This window comes from Engystomops pustulosus, unplaced genomic scaffold (genome assembly GCF_040894005.1).
Source record: "Engystomops pustulosus unplaced genomic scaffold, aEngPut4.maternal MAT_SCAFFOLD_71, whole genome shotgun sequence".
Lineage (NCBI taxonomy): Eukaryota > Metazoa > Chordata > Amphibia > Anura > Leptodactylidae > Engystomops > Engystomops pustulosus.
In genome coordinates, this window is record NW_027284968.1 from 20,047 (window position 1) to 42,005 (window position 21,959).

Here is a 21,959-nt window from a genome sequence, read left to right on the forward strand (position 1 = left end):
ACTTCTCCATGATGTGAGGCTGTGGTTGTAGATTAGGGGTGACTGTAGTACTACTTCTCCATGATGTGAGGCTGTGGTTGTAGAGGTGACTGTAGCACTACTTCTCCATGATGTGAGGCTGTGGTTGTAGATTAGGGGTGACTGTAGTACTACTTCTCCATGATGTGAGGCTGTGGTTGTAGATTAGGGGTGACTGTAGTACTACTTCTCCATGATGTGAGGCTGTGGTTGTAGATTAGGGGTGACTGTAGCACTACTTCTCCATGATGTGAGGCTGTGGTTGTAGATTAGGGGTGACTGTAGCACTACTTCTCCATGATGTGAGGCTGTGGTTGTAGATTAGGGGTGACTGTAGTACTACTTCTCCATGATGTGAGGCTGTGGTTGTAGATTAGGGGTGACTGTAGCACTACTTCTCCATGATGTGAGGCTGTGGTTGTAGATTAGGGGTGACTGTAGTACTACTTCTCCATGATGTGAGGCTGTGGTTGTAGATTAGGGGTGACTGTAGCACTACTTCTCCATGATGTGAGGCTGTGGTTGTAGATTAGGGGTGACTGTAGCACTACTTCTCCATGATGTGAGGCTGTGGTTGTAGATTAGGGGTGACTGTAGTACTACTTCTTCATGATGTGAGGCTGTGGTTGTAGATTAGGGGTGACTGTAGTACTACTTCTCCATGATGTGAGGCAGTGGTTGTAGAGGTGACTGTAGCACTACTTCTCCATGATGTGAGGCTGTGGTTGTAGATTAGGGGTGACTGTAGCACTACTTCTCCATGATGTGAGGCTGTGGTGGTGACTGTAGCACTACTTCTCCATGATGTGAGGCTGTGGTTGTAGATTAGGGGTGACTGTAGCACTACTTCTCCATGATGTGAGGCTGTGGTTGTAGATTAGGGGTGACTGTAGTACTACTTCTCCATGATGTGAGGCTGTGGTTGTAGATTAGGGGTGACTGTAGTACTACTTCTTCATGATGTGAGGCTGTGGTTGTAGATTAGGGGTGACTGTAGTACTACTTCTCCATGATGTGAGGCAGTGGTTGTAGAGGTGACTGTAGCACTACTTCTCCATGATGTGAGGCTGTGGTTGTAGATTAGGGGTGACTGTAGTACTACTTCTCCATGATGTGAGGCTGTGGTTGTAGATTAGGGGTGACTGTAGCACTACTTCTCCATGATGTGAGGCTGTGGTTGTAGATTAGGGGTGACTGTAGTACTACTTCTCCATGATGTGAGGCTGTGGTTGTAGATTAGGGGTGACTGTAGTACTACTTCTTCATGATGTGAGGCTGTGGTTGTAGATTAGGGGTGACTGTAGTACTACTTCTCCATGATGTGAGGCAGTGGTTGTAGAGGTGACTGTAGTACTACTTCTCCATGATGTGAGGCTGTGGTTGTAGATTAGGGGTGACTGTAGTACTACTTCTCCATGATGTGAGGCTGTGGTTGTAGATTAGGGGTGACTGTAGCACTACTTCTCCATGATGTGAGGCTGTGGTGGTGACTGTAGCACTACTTCTCCATGATGTGAGGCTGTGGTTGTAGATTAGGGGTGACTGTAGCACTACTTCTCCATGATGTGAGGCAGTGGTTGTAGGGGTGACTGTTGCACTACTTCTCCATGATGTGAGGCTGCGGTTGTATATTAGGGGTGACTGTAGTACTACTTCTCCATGATGTGAGGCTGTGGTTGTAGATTAGGGGTGACTGTAGCACTACTTCTCCATGATGTGAGGCTGTGGTTGTAGATTAGGGGTGACTGTAGTACTACTTTTCCATGATGTGAGGCTGTGGTTGTAGATTAGGGGTGACTGTAGCACTACTTCTCCATGATGTGAGGCTGTGGTTGTAGATTAGGGGTGACTGTAGTACTACTTCTCCATGATGTGAGGCTGTGGTTGTAGATTAGGGGTGACTGTAGTACTACTTCTCCATGATGTGAGGCTGTGGTTGTAGATTAGGGGTGACTGTAGTACTACTTCTCCATGATGTGAGGCTGCGGTTGTATATTAGGGGTGACTTTAGTACTACTCCTCCATGATGTGAGGCCACGGTTGTAGATTAGCGGTGACTGTAGTACTACTTTTCCATGATGTGAGGCTGTGGTTGTAGATTAGGGGTGACTGTAGTACTACTTCTCCATGATGTGAGGCTGTGGTTGTAGATTAGGGGTGACTGTAGTACTACTTCTCCATGATGTGAGGCTGTGGTTGTAGATTAGGGGTGACTGTAGCACTACTTCTCCATGATGTGAGGCTGTGGTTGTAGGGGTGACTGTAGTACTACTTCTCCATGATGTGAGGCTGTGGTTGTAGATTAGGGGTGACTGTAGTACTACTTCTCCATGATGTGAGGCTGTGGTTGTAGATTAGGGGTGACTGTAGTACTACTTCTCCATGATGTGAGGCTGTGGTTGTAGATTAGGGGTGACTGTAGTACTACTTCTCCATGATGTGAGGCTGTGGTTGTAGATTAGGGGTGACTGTAGTACTACTTCTCCATGATGTGAGGCTGTGGTTGTAGATTAGGGGTGACTGTAGTACTACTTCTCCATGATGTGAGGCTGTGGTTGTAGATTAGGGGTGACTGTAGTACTACTTCTCCATGATGTGAGGCTGCGGTTGTATATTAGGGGTGACTGTAGTACTACTCCTCCATGATGTGAGGCCACGGTTGTAGATTAGCGGTGACTGTAGTACTACTTCTCCATGATGTGAGGCTGTGGTTGTAGATTAGGGGTGACTGTAGTACTACTTCTCCATGATGTGAGGCTGTGGTTGTGGTGGTGACTGTAGTACTACTTCTCCATGATGTGAGGCTGTGGTTGTAGATTAGGGGTGACTGTAGTACTACTTCTCCATGATGTGAGGCTGTGGTTGTAGATTGGGGGTGACTGTAGCACTACTTCTCCATGATGTGAGGCTGTGGTTGCAGATTAGGGGTGACTGTAGTACTACTTCTCCATGATGTGAGGCTGTGGTTGTAGGGGTGACTGTAGTACTACTTCTCCATGATGTGAGGCTGTGGTTGTAGATTAGGGGTGACTGTAGTACTACTTCTCCATGATGTGAGGCTGCGGTTGTATATTAGGGGTGACTGTAGTACTACTTCTCCATGATGTGAGGCTGCGGTTGTATATTAGGGGTGACTGTAGTACTACTTCTCCATGATGTGAGGCTGTGGTTGTAGATTAGGGGTGACTGTAGTACTACTTCTCCATGATGTGAGGCTGTGGTTGTAGATTAGGGGTGACTGTAGTACTACTTCTCCATGATGTGAGGCTGTGGTTGTAGATTAGGGGTGACTGTAGTACTACTTCTCCATGATGTGAGGCTGTGGTTGTAGATTAGGGGTGACTGTAGTACTACTTCTCCATGATGTGAGGCTGCGGTTGTATATTAGGGGTGACTGTAGTACTACTCCTCCATGATGTGAGGCCACGGTTGTAGATTAGCGGTGACTGTAGTACTACTTTTCCATGATGTGAGGCTGTGGTTGTAGATTAGGGGTGACTGTAGTACTACTTCTCCATGATGTGAGGCTGTGGTTGTAGATTAGGGGTGACTGTAGTACTACTTTTCCATGATGTGAGGCTGTGGTTGTAGATTAGGGGTGACTGTAGCACTACTTCTCCATGATGTGAGGCTGTGGTTGTAGATTAGGGGTGACTGTAGCACTACTTCTCCATGATGTGAGGCTGTGGTTGTAGGGGTGACTGTAGTACTACTTCTCCATGATGTGAGGCTGTGGTTGTAGATTAGGGGTGACTGTAGTACTACTTCTCCATGATGTGAGGCTGTGGTTGTAGATTAGGGGTGACTGTAGTACTACTTCTCCATGATGTGAGGCTGTGGTTGTAGATTAGGGGTGACTGTAGTACTACTTCTCCATGATGTGAGGCTGTGGTTGTAGGGGTGACTGTAGTACTACTTCTCCATGATGTGAGGCTGTGGTTGTAGATTAGGGGTGACTGTAGTACTACTTCTCCATGATGTGAGGCTGTGGTTGTGGTGGTGACTGTAGTACTACTTCTCCATGATGTGAGGCAGTGGTTGTAGATTAGGGGTGACTGTAGCACTACTTCTCCATGATGTGAGGCTGTGGTTGTAGGGGTGACTGTAGTACTACTTCTCCATGATGTGAGGCTGTGGTTGTAGGGGTGACTGTAGTACTACTTCTCCATGATGTGAGGCTGTGGTTGTGGTGGTGACTGTAGTACTACTTCTCCATGATGTGAGGCTGTGGTTGTAGATTGGGGGTGACTGTAGCACTACTTCTCCATGATGTGAGGCTGTGGTTGCAGATTAGGGGTGACTGTAGTACTACTTCTCCATGATGTGAGGCTGCGGTTGTATATTAGGGGTGACTGTAGTACTACTTCTCCATGATGTGAGGCTGTGGTTGTAGATTAGGGGTGACTGTAGCACTACTTCTCCATGATGTGAGGCTGTGGTTGTGGTGGTGACTGTAGTACTACTTCTCCATGATGTGAGGCTGTGGTTGTAGATTAGGGGTGACTGTAGTACTACTTCTCCATGATGTGAGGCTGCGGTTGTAGATTAGGGGTGACTGTAGTACTACTTCTCCATGATGTGAGGCTGTGGTTGTAGATTAGGGGTGACTGTAGTACTACTTCTCCATGATGTGAGGCAGTGGTTGTAGATTAGGGGTGACTGTAGTACTACTTCTCCATGATGTGAGGCTGTGGTTGTAGATTAGGGGTGACTGTAGTACTACTTCTCCATGATGTGAGGCCACGGTTGTAGATTAGCGGTGACTGTAGTACTACTTCTCCATGATGTGAGGCTGTGGTTGTAGATTAGGGGTGACTGTAGTACTACTTCTCCATGATGTGAGGCCACGGTTGTAGATTAGCGGTGACTGTAGTACTACTTCTCCATGATGTGAGGCTGTGGTTGTAGATTAGGGGTGACTGTAGTACTACTTCTCCATGATGTGAGGCTGTGGTTGTAGATAAGGGGTGACTGTAGTACTACTTTTCCATGATGTGAGGCTGTGGTTGTAGATTAGGGGTGACTGTAGCACTACTTCTCCATGATGTGAGGCTGTGGTTGTAGATTAGGGGTGACTGTAGTACTACTTCTCCATGATGTGAGGCTGTGGTTGTAGATTAGGGGTGACTGTAGCACTACTTCTCCATGATGTGAGGCTGTGGTTGTAGATTAGGGGTGACTGTAGTACTACTTCTCCATGATGTGAGGCTGTGGTTGTAGATTAGGGGTGACTGTAGCACTACTTCTCCATGATGTGAGGCTGTGGTTGTAGATTAGGGGTGACTGTAGTACTACTTCTCCATGATGTGAGGCCACGGTTGTAGATTAGGGGTGACTGTAGCACTACTTCTCCATGATGTGAGGCTGTGGTTGTAGATTAGGGGTGACTGTAGTACTACTTCTCCATGATGTGAGGCTGTGGTTGTAGATTAGGGGTGACTGTAGTACTACTTCTCCATGATGTGAGGCAGTGGTTGTACAGGTGACTGTAGCACTACTTCTCCATGATGTGAGGTTGTGGTTGTAGATTAGGGGTGACTGTAGCACTACTTCTCCATGATGTGAGGCTGTGGTTGTAGATTAGGGGTGACTGTAGTACTACTTCTCCATGATGTGAGGCTGTGGTTGTAGGGGTGACTGTAGTACTACTTCTCCATGATGTGAGGCTGTGGTTGTAGATTAGTGGTGACTGTAGCACTACTTCTCCATGATGTGAGGCTGTGGTTGTAGATTAGGGGTGACTGTAGTACTACTTCTCCATGATGTGAGGCTGTGGTTGTAGATTAGGGGTGACTGTAGTACTACTTCTCCATGATGTGAGGCTGTGGTTGTAGGGGTGACTGTAGTACTACTTCTCCATGATGTGAGGCTGTGGTTGTAGATTAGGGGTGACTGTAGTACTACTTCTCCATGATGTGAGGCTGTGGTTGTAGGGGTGACTGTAGTACTACTTCTCCATGATGTGAGGCTGTGGTTGTAGATTAGGGGTGACTCTAGCACTACTTCTCCATGATGTGAGGCTGTGGTTGTAGATTAGGGGTGACTGTAGCACTACTTCTCCATGATGTGAGGCTGTGGTTGTAGATTAGGGGTGACTGTAGTACTGCTTCTCCATGATGTGAGGCTGTGGTTGTAGATTAGGGGTGACTCTAGCACTACTTCTCCATGATGTGAGGCTGTGGTTGTAGATTAGGGGTGACTGTAGCACTACTTCTCCATGATGTGAGGCTGTGGTTGTAGATTAGGGGTGACTGTAGTACTACTTCTCCATGATGTGAGGCTGTGGTTGTAGATTAGGGGTGACTGTAGCACTACTTCTCCATGATGTGAGGCTGTGGTTGTAGATTAGGGGTGACTGTAGTACTACTTCTCCATGATGTGAGGCCGTGGTTGTAGATTAGGGGTGACTGTAGCACTACTTCTCCATGATGTGAGGCTGTGGTTGTGGTGGTGACTGTAGCACTACTTCTCCATGATGTGAGGCTGTGGTTGTATATTAGGGGTGACTGTAGTACTACTTCTCCATGATGTGAGGCTGTGGTTGTAGATTAGGGGTGACTGTAGCACTACTTCTCCATGATGTGAGGCTGTGGTTGTAGATTAGGGGTGACTGTAGCACTACTTCTCCATGATGTGAGGTTGTGGTTGTAGATTAGGGGTGACTGTAGTACTACTTCTCCATGATGTGAGGCTGTGGTTGTAGATTAGGGGTGACTGTAGTACTACTTCTCCATGATGTGAGGCTGTGGTTGTAGAGGTGACTGTAGCACTACTTCTCCATGATGTGAGGCTGTGGTTGTAGATTAGGGGTGACTGTAGTACTACTTCTCCATGATGTGAGGCTGTGGTTGTAGATTAGGGGTGACTGTAGTACTACTTCTCCATGATGTGAGGCTGTGGTTGTAGATTAGGGGTGACTGTAGCACTACTTCTCCATGATGTGAGGCTGTGGTTGTAGATTAGGGGTGACTGTAGCACTACTTCTCCATGATGTGAGGCTGTGGTTGTAGATTAGGGGTGACTGTAGTACTACTTCTCCATGATGTGAGGCTGTGGTTGTAGATTAGGGGTGACTGTAGTACTACTTCTCCATGATGTGAGGCTGTGGTTGTAGGGGTGACTGTAGCACTACTTCTCCATGATGTGAGGCTGTGGTTGTAGATTAGGGGTGACTGTAGCACTACTTCTCCATGATGTGAGGCTGTGGTTGTAGAGGTGACTGTAGTACTACTTCTCCATGATGTGAGGCTGTGGTTGTAGATTAGGGGTGACTGTAGCACTACTTCTCCATGATGTGAGGCTGTGGTTGTAGATTAGGGGTGACTGTAGTACTACTTCTCCATGATGTGAGGCTGTGGTTGTAGATTAGGGGTGACTGTAGCACTACTTCTCCATGATGTGAGGCTGTGGTTGTAGATTAGGGGTGACTGTAGTACTACTTCTCCATGATGTGAGGCTGTGGTTGTAGATTAGGGGTGACTGTAGCACTACTTCTCCATGATGTGAGGCTGTGGTTGTAGATTAGGGGTGACTGTAGCACTACTTCTCCATGATGTGAGGCTGTGGTTGTAGATTAGGGGTGACTGTAGTACTACTTCTTCATGATGTGAGGCTGTGGTTGTAGATTAGGGGTGACTGTAGTACTACTTCTCCATGATGTGAGGCAGTGGTTGTAGAGGTGACTGTAGCACTACTTCTCCATGATGTGAGGCTGTGGTTGTAGATTAGGGGTGACTGTAGCACTACTTCTCCATGATGTGAGGCTGTGGTGGTGACTGTAGCACTACTTCTCCATGATGTGAGGCTGTGGTTGTAGATTAGGGGTGACTGTAGCACTACTTCTCCATGATGTGAGGCTGTGGTTGTAGATTAGGGGTGACTGTAGTACTACTTCTCCATGATGTGAGGCTGTGGTTGTAGATTAGGGGTGACTGTAGTACTACTTCTTCATGATGTGAGGCTGTGGTTGTAGATTAGGGGTGACTGTAGTACTACTTCTCCATGATGTGAGGCAGTGGTTGTAGGGGTGACTGTAGCACTACTTCTCCATGATGTGAGGCTGTGGTTGTAGATTAGGGGTGACTGTAGCACTACTTCTCCATGATGTGAGGCTGTGGTTGTAGATTAGGGGTGACTGTAGCACTACTTCTCCATGATGTGAGGCTGTGGTTGTAGATTAGGGGTGACTGTAGCACTACTTCTCCATGATGTGAGGCTGTGGTTGTAGATTAGGGGTGACTGTAGTACTACTTCTCCATGATGTGAGGCTGTGGTTGTAGATTAGGGGTGACTGTAGCACTACTTCTCCATGATGTGAGGCTGTGGTGGTGACTGTAGCACTACTTCTCCATGATGTGAGGCTGTGGTTGTAGATTAGGGGTGACTGTAGCACTACTTCTCCATGATGTGAGGCAGTGGTTGTAGGGGTGACTGTTGCACTACTTCTCCATGATGTGAGGCTGCGGTTGTATATTAGGGGTGACTGTAGTACTACTTCTCCATGATGTGAGGCTGTGGTTGTAGATTAGGGGTGACTGTAGCACTACTTCTCCATGATGTGAGGCTGTGGTTGTAGATTAGGGGTGACTGTAGTACTACTTTTCCATGATGTGAGGCTGTGGTTGTAGATTAGGGGTGACTGTAGCACTACTTCTCCATGATGTGAGGCTGTGGTTGTAGATTAGGGGTGACTGTAGTACTACTTCTCCATGATGTGAGGCTGTGGTTGTAGATTAGGGGTGACTGTAGTACTACTTCTCCATGATGTGAGGCTGTGGTTGTAGATTAGGGGTGACTGTAGTACTACTTCTCCATGATGTGAGGCTGCGGTTGTATATTAGGGGTGACTTTAGTACTACTCCTCCATGATGTGAGGCCACGGTTGTAGATTAGCGGTGACTGTAGTACTACTTTTCCATGATGTGAGGCTGTGGTTGTAGATTAGGGGTGACTGTAGTACTACTTCTCCATGATGTGAGGCTGTGGTTGTAGATTAGGGGTGACTGTAGTACTACTTTTCCATGATGTGAGGCTGTGGTTGTAGATTAGGGGTGACTGTAGTACTACTTCTCCATGATGTGAGGCTGTGGTTGTAGATTAGGGGTGACTGTAGCACTACTTCTCCATGATGTGAGGCTGTGGTTGTAGGGGTGACTGTAGTACTACTTCTCCATGATGTGAGGCTGTGGTTGTAGATTAGGGGTGACTGTAGTACTACTTCTCCATGATGTGAGGCTGTGGTTGTAGATTAGGGGTGACTGTAGTACTACTTCTCCATGATGTGAGGCTGTGGTTGTAGATTAGGGGTGACTGTAGTACTACTTCTCCATGATGTGAGGCTGTGGTTGTAGATTAGGGGTGACTGTAGTACTACTTCTCCATGATGTGAGGCTGTGGTTGTAGATTAGGGGTGACTGTAGTACTACTTCTCCATGATGTGAGGCTGTGGTTGTAGATTAGGGGTGACTGTAGTACTACTTCTCCATGATGTGAGGCTGCGGTTGTATATTAGGGGTGACTGTAGTACTACTCCTCCATGATGTGAGGCCACGGTTGTAGATTAGCGGTGACTGTAGTACTACTTCTCCATGATGTGAGGCTGTGGTTGTAGATTAGGGGTGACTGTAGTACTACTTCTCCATGATGTGAGGCTGTGGTTGTGGTGGTGACTGTAGTACTACTTCTCCATGATGTGAGGCTGTGGTTGTAGATTAGGGGTGACTGTAGTACTACTTCTCCATGATGTGAGGCTGTGGTTGTAGATTGGGGGTGACTGTAGCACTACTTCTCCATGATGTGAGGCTGTGGTTGCAGATTAGGGGTGACTGTAGTACTACTTCTCCATGATGTGAGGCTGTGGTTGTAGGGGTGACTGTAGTACTACTTCTCCATGATGTGAGGCTGTGGTTGTAGATTAGGGGTGACTGTAGTACTACTTCTCCATGATGTGAGGCTGCGGTTGTATATTAGGGGTGACTGTAGTACTACTTCTCCATGATGTGAGGCTGCGGTTGTATATTAGGGGTGACTGTAGTACTACTTCTCCATGATGTGAGGCTGTGGTTGTAGATTAGGGGTGACTGTAGTACTACTTCTCCATGATGTGAGGCTGTGGTTGTAGATTAGGGGTGACTGTAGTACTACTTCTCCATGATGTGAGGCTGTGGTTGTAGATTAGGGGTGACTGTAGTACTACTTCTCCATGATGTGAGGCTGTGGTTGTAGATTAGGGGTGACTGTAGTACTACTTCTCCATGATGTGAGGCTGCGGTTGTATATTAGGGGTGACTGTAGTACTACTCCTCCATGATGTGAGGCCACGGTTGTAGATTAGCGGTGACTGTAGTACTACTTTTCCATGATGTGAGGCTGTGGTTGTAGATTAGGGGTGACTGTAGTACTACTTCTCCATGATGTGAGGCTGTGGTTGTAGATTAGGGGTGACTGTAGTACTACTTTTCCATGATGTGAGGCTGTGGTTGTAGATTAGGGGTGACTGTAGCACTACTTCTCCATGATGTGAGGCTGTGGTTGTAGGGGTGACTGTAGTACTACTTCTCCATGATGTGAGGCTGTGGTTGTAGATTAGGGGTGACTGTAGTACTACTTCTCCATGATGTGAGGCTGTGGTTGTAGATTAGGGGTGACTGTAGTACTACTTCTCCATGATGTGAGGCTGTGGTTGTAGATTAGGGGTGACTGTAGTACTACTTCTCCATGATGTGAGGCTGTGGTTGTAGGGGTGACTGTAGTACTACTTCTCCATGATGTGAGGCTGTGGTTGTAGATTAGGGGTGACTGTAGTACTACTTCTCCATGATGTGAGGCAGTGGTTGTAGATTAGGGGTGACTGTAGCACTACTTCTCCATGATGTGAGGCTGTGGTTGTAGGGGTGACTGTAGTACTACTTCTCCATGATGTGAGGCTGTGGTTGTAGGGGTGACTGTAGTACTACTTCTCCATGATGTGAGGCTGTGGTTGTGGTGGTGACTGTAGTACTACTTCTCCATGATGTGAGGCTGTGGTTGTAGATTGGGGGTGACTGTAGCACTACTTCTCCATGATGTGAGGCTGTGGTTGCAGATTAGGGGTGACTGTAGTACTACTTCTCCATGATGTGAGGCTGCGGTTGTATATTAGGGGTGACTGTAGTACTACTTCTCCATGATGTGAGGCTGTGGTTGTAGATTAGGGGTGACTGTAGCACTACTTCTCCATGATGTGAGGCTGTGGTTGTGGTGGTGACTGTAGTACTACTTCTCCATGATGTGAGGCTGTGGTTGTAGATTAGGGGTGACTGTAGTACTACTTCTCCATGATGTGAGGCTGCGGTTGTAGATTAGGGGTGACTGTAGTACTACTTCTCCATGATGTGAGGCTGTGGTTGTAGATTAGGGGTGACTGTAGTACTACTTCTCCATGATGTGAGGCAGTGGTTGTAGATTAGGGGTGACTGTAGTACTACTTCTCCATGATGTGAGGCTGTGGTTGTAGATTAGGGGTGACTGTAGTACTACTTCTCCATGATGTGAGGCCACGGTTGTAGATTAGCGGTGACTGTAGTACTACTTCTCCATGATGTGAGGCCACGGTTGTAGATTAGGGGTGACTGTAGTACTACTTCTCCATGATGTGAGGCCACGGTTGTAGATTAGCGGTGACTGTAGTACTACTTCTCCATGATGTGAGGCTGTGGTTGTAGATTAGGGGTGACTGTAGTACTACTTCTCCATGATGTGAGGCTGTGGTTGTAGATAAGGGGTGACTGTAGTACTACTTTTCCATGATGTGAGGCTGTGGTTGTAGATTAGGGGTGACTGTAGCACTACTTCTCCATGATGTGAGGCTGTGGTTGTAGATTAGGGGTGACTGTAGTACTACTTCTCCATGATGTGAGGCTGTGGTTGTAGATTAGGGGTGACTGTAGTACTACTTCTCCATGATGTGAGGCTGTGGTTGTGGTGGTGACTGTAGTACTACTTCTCCATGATGTGAGGCTGTGGTTGTAGATTAGGGGTGACTGTAGTACTACTTCTCCATGATGTGAGGCTGTGGTTGTAGATTGGGGGTGACTGTAGCACTACTTCTCCATGATGTGAGGCTGTGGTTGCAGATTAGGGGTGACTGTAGTACTACTTCTCCATGATGTGAGGCTGCGGTTGTATATTAGGGGTGACTGTAGTACTACTTCTCCATGATGTGAGGCTGTGGTTGTAGATTAGGGGTGACTGTAGCACTACTTCTCCATGATGTGAGGCTGTGGTTGTGGTGGTGACTGTAGTACTACTTCTCCATGATGTGAGGCTGTGGTTGTAGATTAGGGGTGACTGTAGTACTACTTCTCCATGATGTGAGGCTGCGGTTGTAGATTAGGGGTGACTGTAGTACTACTTCTCCATGATGTGAGGCTGTGGTTGTAGATTAGGGGTGACTGTAGTACTACTTCTCCATGATGTGAGGCTGTGGTTGTAGATTAGGGGTGACTGTAGTACTACTTCTCCATGATGTGAGGCTGTGGTTGTAGATTAGGGGTGACTGTAGTACTACTTCTCCATGATGTGAGGCCACGGTTGTAGATTAGCGGTGACTGTAGTACTACTTCTCCATGATGTGAGGCTGTGGTTGTAGATTAGGGGTGACTGTAGTACTACTTCTCCATGATGTGAGGCTGTGGTTGTAGATAAGGGGTGACTGTAGTACTACTTTTCCATGATGTGAGGCTGTGGTTGTAGATTAGGGGTGACTGTAGCACTACTTCTCCATGATGTGAGGCTGTGGTTGTAGATTAGGGGTGACTGTAGTACTACTTCTCCATGATGTGAGGCTGTGGTTGTAGATTAGGGGTGACTGTAGTACTACTTCTCCATGATGTGAGGCTGTGGTTGTGGTGGTGACTGTAGTACTACTTCTCCATGATGTGAGGCTGTGGTTGTAGATTAGGGGTGACTGTAGTACTACTTCTCCATGATGTGAGGCTGTGGTTGTAGATTGGGGGTGACTGTAGCACTACTTCTCCATGATGTGAGGCTGTGGTTGCAGATTAGGGGTGACTGTAGTACTACTTCTCCATGATGTGAGGCTGCGGTTGTATATTAGGGGTGACTGTAGTACTACTTCTCCATGATGTGAGGCTGTGGTTGTAGATTAGGGGTGACTGTAGCACTACTTCTCCATGATGTGAGGCTGTGGTTGTAGATTAGGGGTGACTGTAGTACTACTTCTCCATGATGTGAGGCTGTGGTTGTAGATTAGGGGTGACTGTAGTGCTACTTCTCCATGATGTGAGGCTGTGGTTGTAGATTAGGGGTGACTGTAGCACTACTTCTCCATGATGTGAGGCTGTGGTTGTAGATTAGGGGTGACTGTAGCACTACTTTTCCATGATGTGAGGCTGTGGTTGTAGATTAGGGGTGACTGTAGTACTACTTCTCCATGATGTGAGGCTGCGGTTGTATATTAGGGGTGACTGTAGCACTACTTCTCCATGATGTGAGGCTGTTTTTGTAGATTAGGGGTGACTGTAGCACTACTTCTCCATGATGTGAGGCTGTGGTTGTAGATTAGGGGTGACTGTAGTACTACTTCTCCATGATGTGAGGCTGTGGTTGTAGATTAGGGGTGACTGTAGTACTACTTCTCCATGATGTGAGGCTGTGGTTGTAGATTAGGGGTGACTGTAGTACTACTTCTCCATGATGTGAGGCTGTGGTTGTAGATTAGGGGTGACTGTAGCACTACTTCTCCATGATGTGAGGCTGTGGTTGTAGATTAGGGGTGACTGTAGTACTACTTCTCCATGATGTGATGCTGTGGTTGTAGATTAGGGGTGACTGTAGCACTACTTCTCCATGATGTGAGGCTGTGGTTGTGGTGGTGACTGTAGCACTACTTCTCCATGATGTGAGGCTGTGGTTGTAGATTAGGGGTGACTGTAGTACTACTTCTCCATGATGTGAGGCTGTGGTTGTAGATTAGGGGTGACTGTAGTACCACTTCTCCATGATGTGAGGCTGTGGTTGTAGATTAGGGGTGACTGTAGTACTACTTCTCCATGATGTGAGGCTGTGGTTATAGATTAGGGGTGACTGTAGTACTACTTCTCCATGATGTGAGGCTGTGGTTGTAGATTAGGGGTGACTGTAGTACTACTTCTCCATGATGTGAGGCTGTGGTTGTAGATTAGGGGTGACTGTAGCACTACTTCTCCATGATGTGAGGCTGTGGTTGTAGATTAGGGGTGACTGTAGCACTACTTCTCCATGATGTGAGGCTGTGGTTGTAGATTAGGGGTGACTGTAGCACTACTTCTCCATGATGTGAGGCTGTGGTTGTAGGGGTGACTGTAGCACTACTTCTCCATGATGTGAGGCTGTGGTTGTGGTGGTGACTGTAGTACTACTTCTCCATGATGTGAGGCTGTGGTTGTAGATTAGGGGTGACTGTAGTACTACTTCTCCATGATGTGAGGCTGTGGTTGTAGGGGTGACTGTAGTACTACTTCTCCATGATGTGAGGCTGTGGTTGTAGATTAGGGGTGACTGTAGTACTACTTCTCCATGATGTGAGGCTGTGGTTGTAGATTAGGGGTGACTGTAGTACTACTTCTCCATGATGTGAGGCTGTGGTTGTAGATTAGGGGTGACTGTAGTACTACTTCTCCATGATGTGAGGCTGTGGTTGTAGATTAGGGGTGACTGTAGTACTACTTCTCCATGATGTGAGGCTGTGGTTGTAGATTAGGGGTGACTGTAGTACTACTTCTCCATGATGTGAGGCTGTGGTTGTAGATTAGGGGTGACTGTAGCACTACTTCTCCATGATGTGAGGCTGCGGTTGTATATTAGGGGTGACTGTAGTACTACTTCTCCATGATGTGAGGCTGTGGTTGTAGATTAGGGGTGACTGTAGCACTACTTCTCCATGATGTGAGGCTGTGGTTGTAGATTAGGGGTGACTGTAGTACTACTTCTCCATGATGTGATGCTGTGGTTGTAGATTAGGGGTGACTGTAGCACTACTTCTCCATGATGTGAGGCTGTGGTTGTAGATTAGGGGTGACTGTAGTACTACTTCTCCATGATGTGAGGCTGTGGTTGTAGATTAGGGGTGACTGTAGCACTACTTCTCCATGATGTGAGGTTGTGGTTGTAGATTAGGGGTGACTGTAGTACTACTTCTCCATGATGTGATGCTGTGGTTGTAGATTAGGGGTGACTGTAGCACTACTTCTCCATGATGTGAGGCTGTGGTTGTGGTGGTGACTGTAGCACTACTTCTCCATGATGTGAGGCTGTGGTTGTAGATTAGGGGTGACTGTAGTACTACTTCTCCATGATGTGAGGCTGTGGTTGTAGATTAGGGGTGACTGTAGTACTACTCCTCCATGATGTGAGGCTGTGGTTGTGGTGGTGACTGTAGTACTACTTCTCCATGATGTGAGGCTGTGGTTGTAGATTAGGGGTGACTGTAGTACTACTTCTCCATGATGTGAGGCTGTGGTTGTAGATTAGGGGTGACTGTAGCACTACTTCTCCATGATGTGAGGCTGTGGTTGTAGATTAGGGGTGACTGTAGCACTACTTCTCCATGATGTGAGGCTGTGGTTGTAGATTAGGGGTGACTGTAGGACTACTTCTCCATGATGTGAGGCTGTGGTTGTAGATTAGGGGTGACTGTAGTACTACTTCTCCATGATGTGAGGCTGTGGTTGTAGATTAGGGGTGACTGTAGCACCACTTCTCCATGATGTGAGGCTGTGGTTGTAGATTAGGGGTGACTGTAGTGCTACTTCTCCATGATGTGAGGCTGTGGTTGTAGATTAGGGGTGACTGTAGCACTACTTCTCCATGATGTGAGGCTGTGGTTGTAGATTAGGGGTGACTGTAGCACTACTTCTCCATGATGTGAGGCTGTGGTTATAGATTAGGGGTGACTGTAGTACTACTTCTCCATGATGTGAGGCTGTGGTTGTAGATTAGGGGTGACTGTAGTACTACTTCTCCATGATGTGAGGCTGTGGTTGTAGATTAGGGGTGACTGTAGCACTACTTCTCCATGATGTGAGGCTGTGGTTGTAGATTAGGGGTGACTGTAGCACTACTTCTCCATGATGTGAGGCTGTGGTTGTAGGGGTGACTGTAGCACTACTTCTCCATGATGTGAGGCTGTGGTTGTAGGGGTGACTGTAGCACTACTCCTCCATGATGTGAGGCCACGGTTGTAGATTAGCGGTGACTGTAGTACTACTTCTCCATGATGTGAGGCTGTGGTTGTAGATTAGGGGTGACTGTAGTACTACTTCTCCATGATGTGAGGCTGTGGTTGTGGTGGTGACTGTAGTACTACTTCTCCATGATGTGAGGCTGTGGTTGTAGATTAGGGGTGACTGTAGTACTACTTCTCCATGATGTGAGGCTGTGGTTGTAGGGGTGACTGTAGTACTACTTCTCCATGATGTGAGGCTGTGGTTGTAGATTAGGGGTGACTGTAGTACTACTTCTCCATGATGTGAGGCTGTGGTTGTAGATTAGGGGTGACTGTAGTACTACTTCTCCATGATGTGAGGCTGTGGTTGTAGATTAGGGGTGACTGTAGCACTACTTCTCCATGATGTGAGGCTGTGGTTGTAGATTAGGGGTGACTGTAGTACTACTTCTCCATGATGTGATGCTGTGGTTGTAGATTAGGGGTGACTGTAGCACTACTTCTCCATGATGTGAGGCTGTGGTTGTGGTGGTGACTGTAGCACTACTTCTCCATGATGTGAGGCTGTGGTTGTAGATTAGGGGTGACTGTAGTACTACTTCTCCATGATGTGAGGCTGTGGTTGTAGATTAGGGGTGACTGTAGTACTACTTCTCCATGATGTGATGCTGTGGTTGTAGATTAGGGGTGACTGTAGCACTACTTCTCCATGATGTGAGGCTGTGGTTGTAGATTAGGGGTGACTGTAGCACTACTTCTCCATGATGTGAGGCTGCGGTTGTAGATTAGGGGTGACTCTAGCACTACTTCTCCATGATGTGAGGCTGTGGTTGTGGTGGTGACTGTAGTACTACTTCTCCATGATGTGATGCTGTGGTTGTAGATTAGGGGTGACTGTAGCACTACTTCTCCATGATGTGAGGCTGTGGTTGTGGTGGTGACTGTAGCACTACTTCTCCATGATGTGAGGCTGTGGTTGTAGATTAGGGGTGACTGTAGTACTACTTCTCCATGATGTGAGGCTGTGGTTGTAGATTAGGGGTGACTGTAGTACTACTTCTCCATGATGTGATGCTGTGGTTGTAGATTAGGGGTGACTGTAGTACTACTTCTCCATGATGTGAGGCTGTGGTTGTGGTGGTGACTGTAGCACTACTTCTCCATGATGTGAGGCTGTGGTTGTAGATTAGGGGTGACTGTAGTACTACTTCTCCATGATGTGAGGCTGTGGTTGTAGATTAGGGGTGACTGTAGCTCTACTTCTCCATGATGTTTGTTGCTGCATCTTTATTTCGGTTTTTCTGTTGCAGTTTGCATCCTGCAGTCTGTTTGTGTCGATTCCATATGGAACAGAGTCGCCCGCGCTCTTGGGAACTTGGCTTTGGACCCACAAAATAATCTGATCATCCATGAGTCAGGTGAGTGACTCGTTTTGGGTTGATGAAGGCTGTAGATACTGTTGTAGTATGATACCATGGGTCCTTTCCAGGTTGTGACCCCTGTGAAGGAGCAGGAGGAAGGAGCTGTACAGGAGCACAAAGGTGGGGGCTGAGGAGTCTGCAGCACAGACAAGTCACATGTTGTTTGTGCAATGCAAATGCTTGGAGAAAGCAGAGCGGCAGATGTGCGCTGCAGGTGTCATGGGCTTCTACAATGTGGCTTCAGTGAGAATGAGGTCAGGTTCCCTTTTATGTCTAAACCACTGGCTAGTAAAGTGACTACTTCCCCCTGCTGTCATGTGACTGGTTGGGGGTTACATGGTCTTGTGTGAATGGGGGCAGTTCAGTTACAACACGGCTCCTCGTGGCATAGAATTCTGTGAGGATTTACAGGCTATTCCAACCCCCTGACACTGAACTGCAGCTATACTGGGGTGAGGGGTCAGCCTGTCAGTGCTCAGTGTCCTATCCAGAGGCTGTATGAGAGCCCCCGGCATTGCTGCAGAGGGGTCAGGGGTGAGGGGTCGGTGCTCAGTGTCCTATCCAGAGGTTGCATGAGAGCCCCCGGCATTGCTGCAGAGGGGTCCGGGGTGAGGGGTCAGTGCTCAGTGTCCTATCCAGAGGCTGTATGAGATACCCCGGCATTACTGCAGACAGAGGTCGCACTAACGCAAAGCACACACTCGCAGAGCACGCAAAGCACGGCCCACACTGGTACGGCCCACACGGACACACTGGCACAGCACACACTCAAATACACATAGAGTCCAGTGTACCCCGGCCGCGGCTCACCCGGGATCACATAACTGCTGGCCGTTGCTGCGGGCAGAGAGAATTGTAGCAGGAGGACAAGGAGCAGAGGCTTCGCAGCTCACATGTCTCCCCCGGGGCCGGCGCTTATAGATCCCAGAGATCGCTGCATCCTGCTGAGCGGTCCCGTGCACGATGCGATCACGTGCTGCCATTCCCCTCCTATGCAGTGCGCGCCGGGCCGCTCAGCCTGCACACTACACGGAATAATTGCCAAGCGTATCTTAACACATGGCAGTTATTTTGGGGGGGTAATGGCGCCTCATCATGCGCCGGTGCGCCCCCTACAGTCACTGCCGGGAATTGTGCAGGGTTAGTATATAGCGGGGACTCGCCTGTGCGCCCCCTACAGTCACTGCCGGGAATTGTGCAGGGTTAGTATATAGCGGGGACTCGCCGGTGCGCCCCCTACAGTCACTGCCGGGAATTGTGCAGGGTTAGTATATAGCGGGGACTCGCCGGTGGGCCCCCTACAGTCACTGCTGGGAATTGTGCAGGGTTAGTATATAGCTGGGACTCGACGGTGCGCCCCCTACAGTCACTGCCGGGAATTGTGCAGGGTTAGTGTATAGCGGGGACTCGCCGGTGCGCCCCCTACAGTCACTGCCGGGAATTGTGCAGGGTTAGTATATAGAGGGGACTCGCCGGTGCGCCCCCTACAGTCACTGCCGGGAATTGTGCAGGGTTAGTATATAGCTGGGACTCGCCGGGGCGCCCCCTACAGTCACTGCCGGGAATTGTGCAGGGTTAGTATATAGCGGGGACTCGCCGGTGCGCCCCCTACAGTCACTGCCGGGAATTGTGCAGGGTTAGTATATAGCTGGGACTCGCTGGTGCGCCCCCTACAGTCACTGCCGGGAATTGTGCAGGGTTAGTATATAGAGGGGACTCGCCGGTGCGCCCCCTACAGTCACTGCCGGGAATTGTGCAGGGTTAGTATATAGCGGGGACTCGCCGGTGCGCCCCCTACAGTCACTGCCGGGAATTGTGCAGGGTTAGTATATAGCTGGGACTCGCTGGTGCGCCCCCTACAGTCACTGCCGGGAATTGTGCAGGGTTAGTATATAGAGGGGACTCGCCGGTGCGCCCCCTACAGTCACTGCCGGGAATTGTGCAGGGTTAGTATATAGCTGGGACTCGCCGGTGCGCCCCCTACAGTCACTGCCGGGAATTGTGCAGGGTTAGTATATAGCGGGGACTCGCCGGTGCGCCCCCTACAGTCACTGCCGGGAATTGTGCAGGGTTAGTATATAGCTGGGACTCGCTGGTGCGCCCCCTACAGTCACTGCCGGGAATTGTGCAGGGTTAGTATATAGAGGGGACTCGCCGGTGCGCCCCCTACAGTCACTGCCGGGAATTGTGCAGGGTTAGTATATAGCTGGGACTCGCCGGTGCGCCCCCTACAGTCACTGCCGGGAATTGTGCAGGGTTAGTATATAGCGGGGACTCGCCGGTGCGCCCCCTACAGTCACTGCCGGGAATTGTGCAGGGTTAGTATATAGCTGGGACTCGCCGGTGCGCCCCCTACAGTCACTGCCGGGAATTGTGCAGGGTTAGTATATAGCTGGGACTCGCCGGTGCGCCCCCTACAGTCACTGCCGGGAATTGTGCAGGGTTAGTATATAGAGGGGACTCGCCGGTGCGCCCCCTACAGTCACTGCCGGGAATTGTGCAGGGTTAGTATATAGCTGGGACTCGCCGGTGCGCCCCCCACAGTCACTGCGGGGAATTGTGCAGGGTTAGTGTCAGGGTCGTAATCGACAATTAACCGGTCCAGTCAGTCACCTCCAAATTAGATAGAGCAAGTGTGCACGATTTCAAGATTAAAACCTGAGATAAGATTATTCAGGTTTTAATCTTAAGCAAGCTCTTCACTCTAGCTTTCATGACAGCAAGATTGATTTTATTTCCGTGTTTGTAGCTTTTATACAAAAGAGAGAAAGGTGTGGTTATGTGTCATGCAGCATCATAATGGGGAAGGGTTAAGCATATGTGTCTAGCATCCGATGTGCCCTGGTTGGTCAGTTCCAGTATCTGGGCAGATAATGTCCTGGGCATTGAGTTTCGATATGAGGGATGAAGCCTTCTTGGAATCAGGAATGTTGTTCTTTTCCTGGATATAGGGTGTTGGCTGTGTGGATGCCGGCGCCATCTTAAGTAACATATCTGAGCATATTGCTGAGGAGGAAAAACTTTAGTATTTGCCAGCTATATAAAAGTATAAAAAATATAAAACTATAGGCTCATATACAAATATTCCCCTTCACAATCCTCCCTAAATACTAAATTTTTCCTCTAACGTACCTTCGAGGTTGTCCATGAGTGGGGATAGTTCGGGGTGGGGATTCTTCACAAACTTCGGGCAAGGCCTGCCCTTTCAGCAAGACCTCACCTCCCGCTTGCACTACACTAACTTACACTCATGGAGCCCTCCCATCTTACCCTAAATTAGCTCCATGGATGGGGGATTGGGCGATCGTGGTTTATTTTGGGGCATATTAACCCATAATGTGGTTAATCCTGAACCAATGTGGCACGAGCTAAAGAACATCATGTATACAGAAAGGATATGTTTCCTCATGGTGAGGCCGGGTCTCTTCTGCAGTGGGAGGCGTGCGTCCAGGTGGTTTTCCCTTCAAGTTTAACTGCAGTGGGGGTGACAAGAATCACAGTGTATGGACCGTCAAAACTTGGGTCTAGACAGTTCTTCCGGATGTACTTCTTTACATATACCTTGTCACCCGGTTGGAAGTCGTGGACCGTGTCACCTGTGGATTCAGGGATAGAAGCAGAGACTGCAGAATGTGTGTTAGACAGTTCTTTTAGACAGACGGACAACAAACTTAACAACTTTATCCATCCCCTCAGCTAACTGCTGCTCCCTAACTTCTGACAACTTAGGTGGTGTCCCAAACAGAATCTCATAGGGAGTAAGACCGTGTTTGGCTTGAGGGGTGTGTCTGACATGGTACAGAGCAATGGGCAAGAGTTCTGGCCATTCCTTAGGGTTTTCTTGTGTCATCTTGAGCAGTTTGTTCTTCAAAGTCCCATTCATCCTTTCAACTTTCCCGGAGCTTTGAGGATGATACGGCGTGTGGAGTCCGATGTTAGCTCCTAGCATCTGCTATAGTTCTGTGTAGATTTGTCCGGTGAAGGCTGGTCCTTGGTCACTTTCTATTACCTGAGGTACTCCAAATCTACAGGCAATTTCAGTAATCAGTTTCTTGGCTGTGAGCTTGGCAGTCATGTTGACAACTGGGTAGGCTTCTGGCCATCCTGAGAACATGTCCACAGCTACTAAGGCATATTCATATCTTCCTGACTTGGGAAGCTGAATGTGGTCAACTTGGATCCTTTGGAAAGGGTAGTCTGGCTTGGCCAGGTGCTGGTAGGGCACTTTGGTCGTGGGAGCTGGGTTGCAGGTAGCACAAATGGAACAGGCCTTAATGTAGGCATTCACAGCTGTAGATAATCCTGGAGCAAAATAC

The 21,959-nt window shown here is 48.4% G+C and overlaps 1 protein-coding gene across 1 annotated transcript in view; it reads left to right on the forward strand.

Annotated features, from left to right (window-relative positions):
• Window positions 1-21,959, forward strand: part of ARMC5 (armadillo repeat containing 5) — a 47,993-nt gene that overhangs the window by 14,353 nt on the left and 11,681 nt on the right. Inside the window, exon 3 of the mRNA XM_072131519.1 lies at window positions 17,533-17,640. Within this exon, the coding sequence (XP_071987620.1) occupies window positions 17,533-17,640 (108 nt within the window). The remainder of the gene's footprint in view (window positions 1-17,532; window positions 17,641-21,959) is intronic.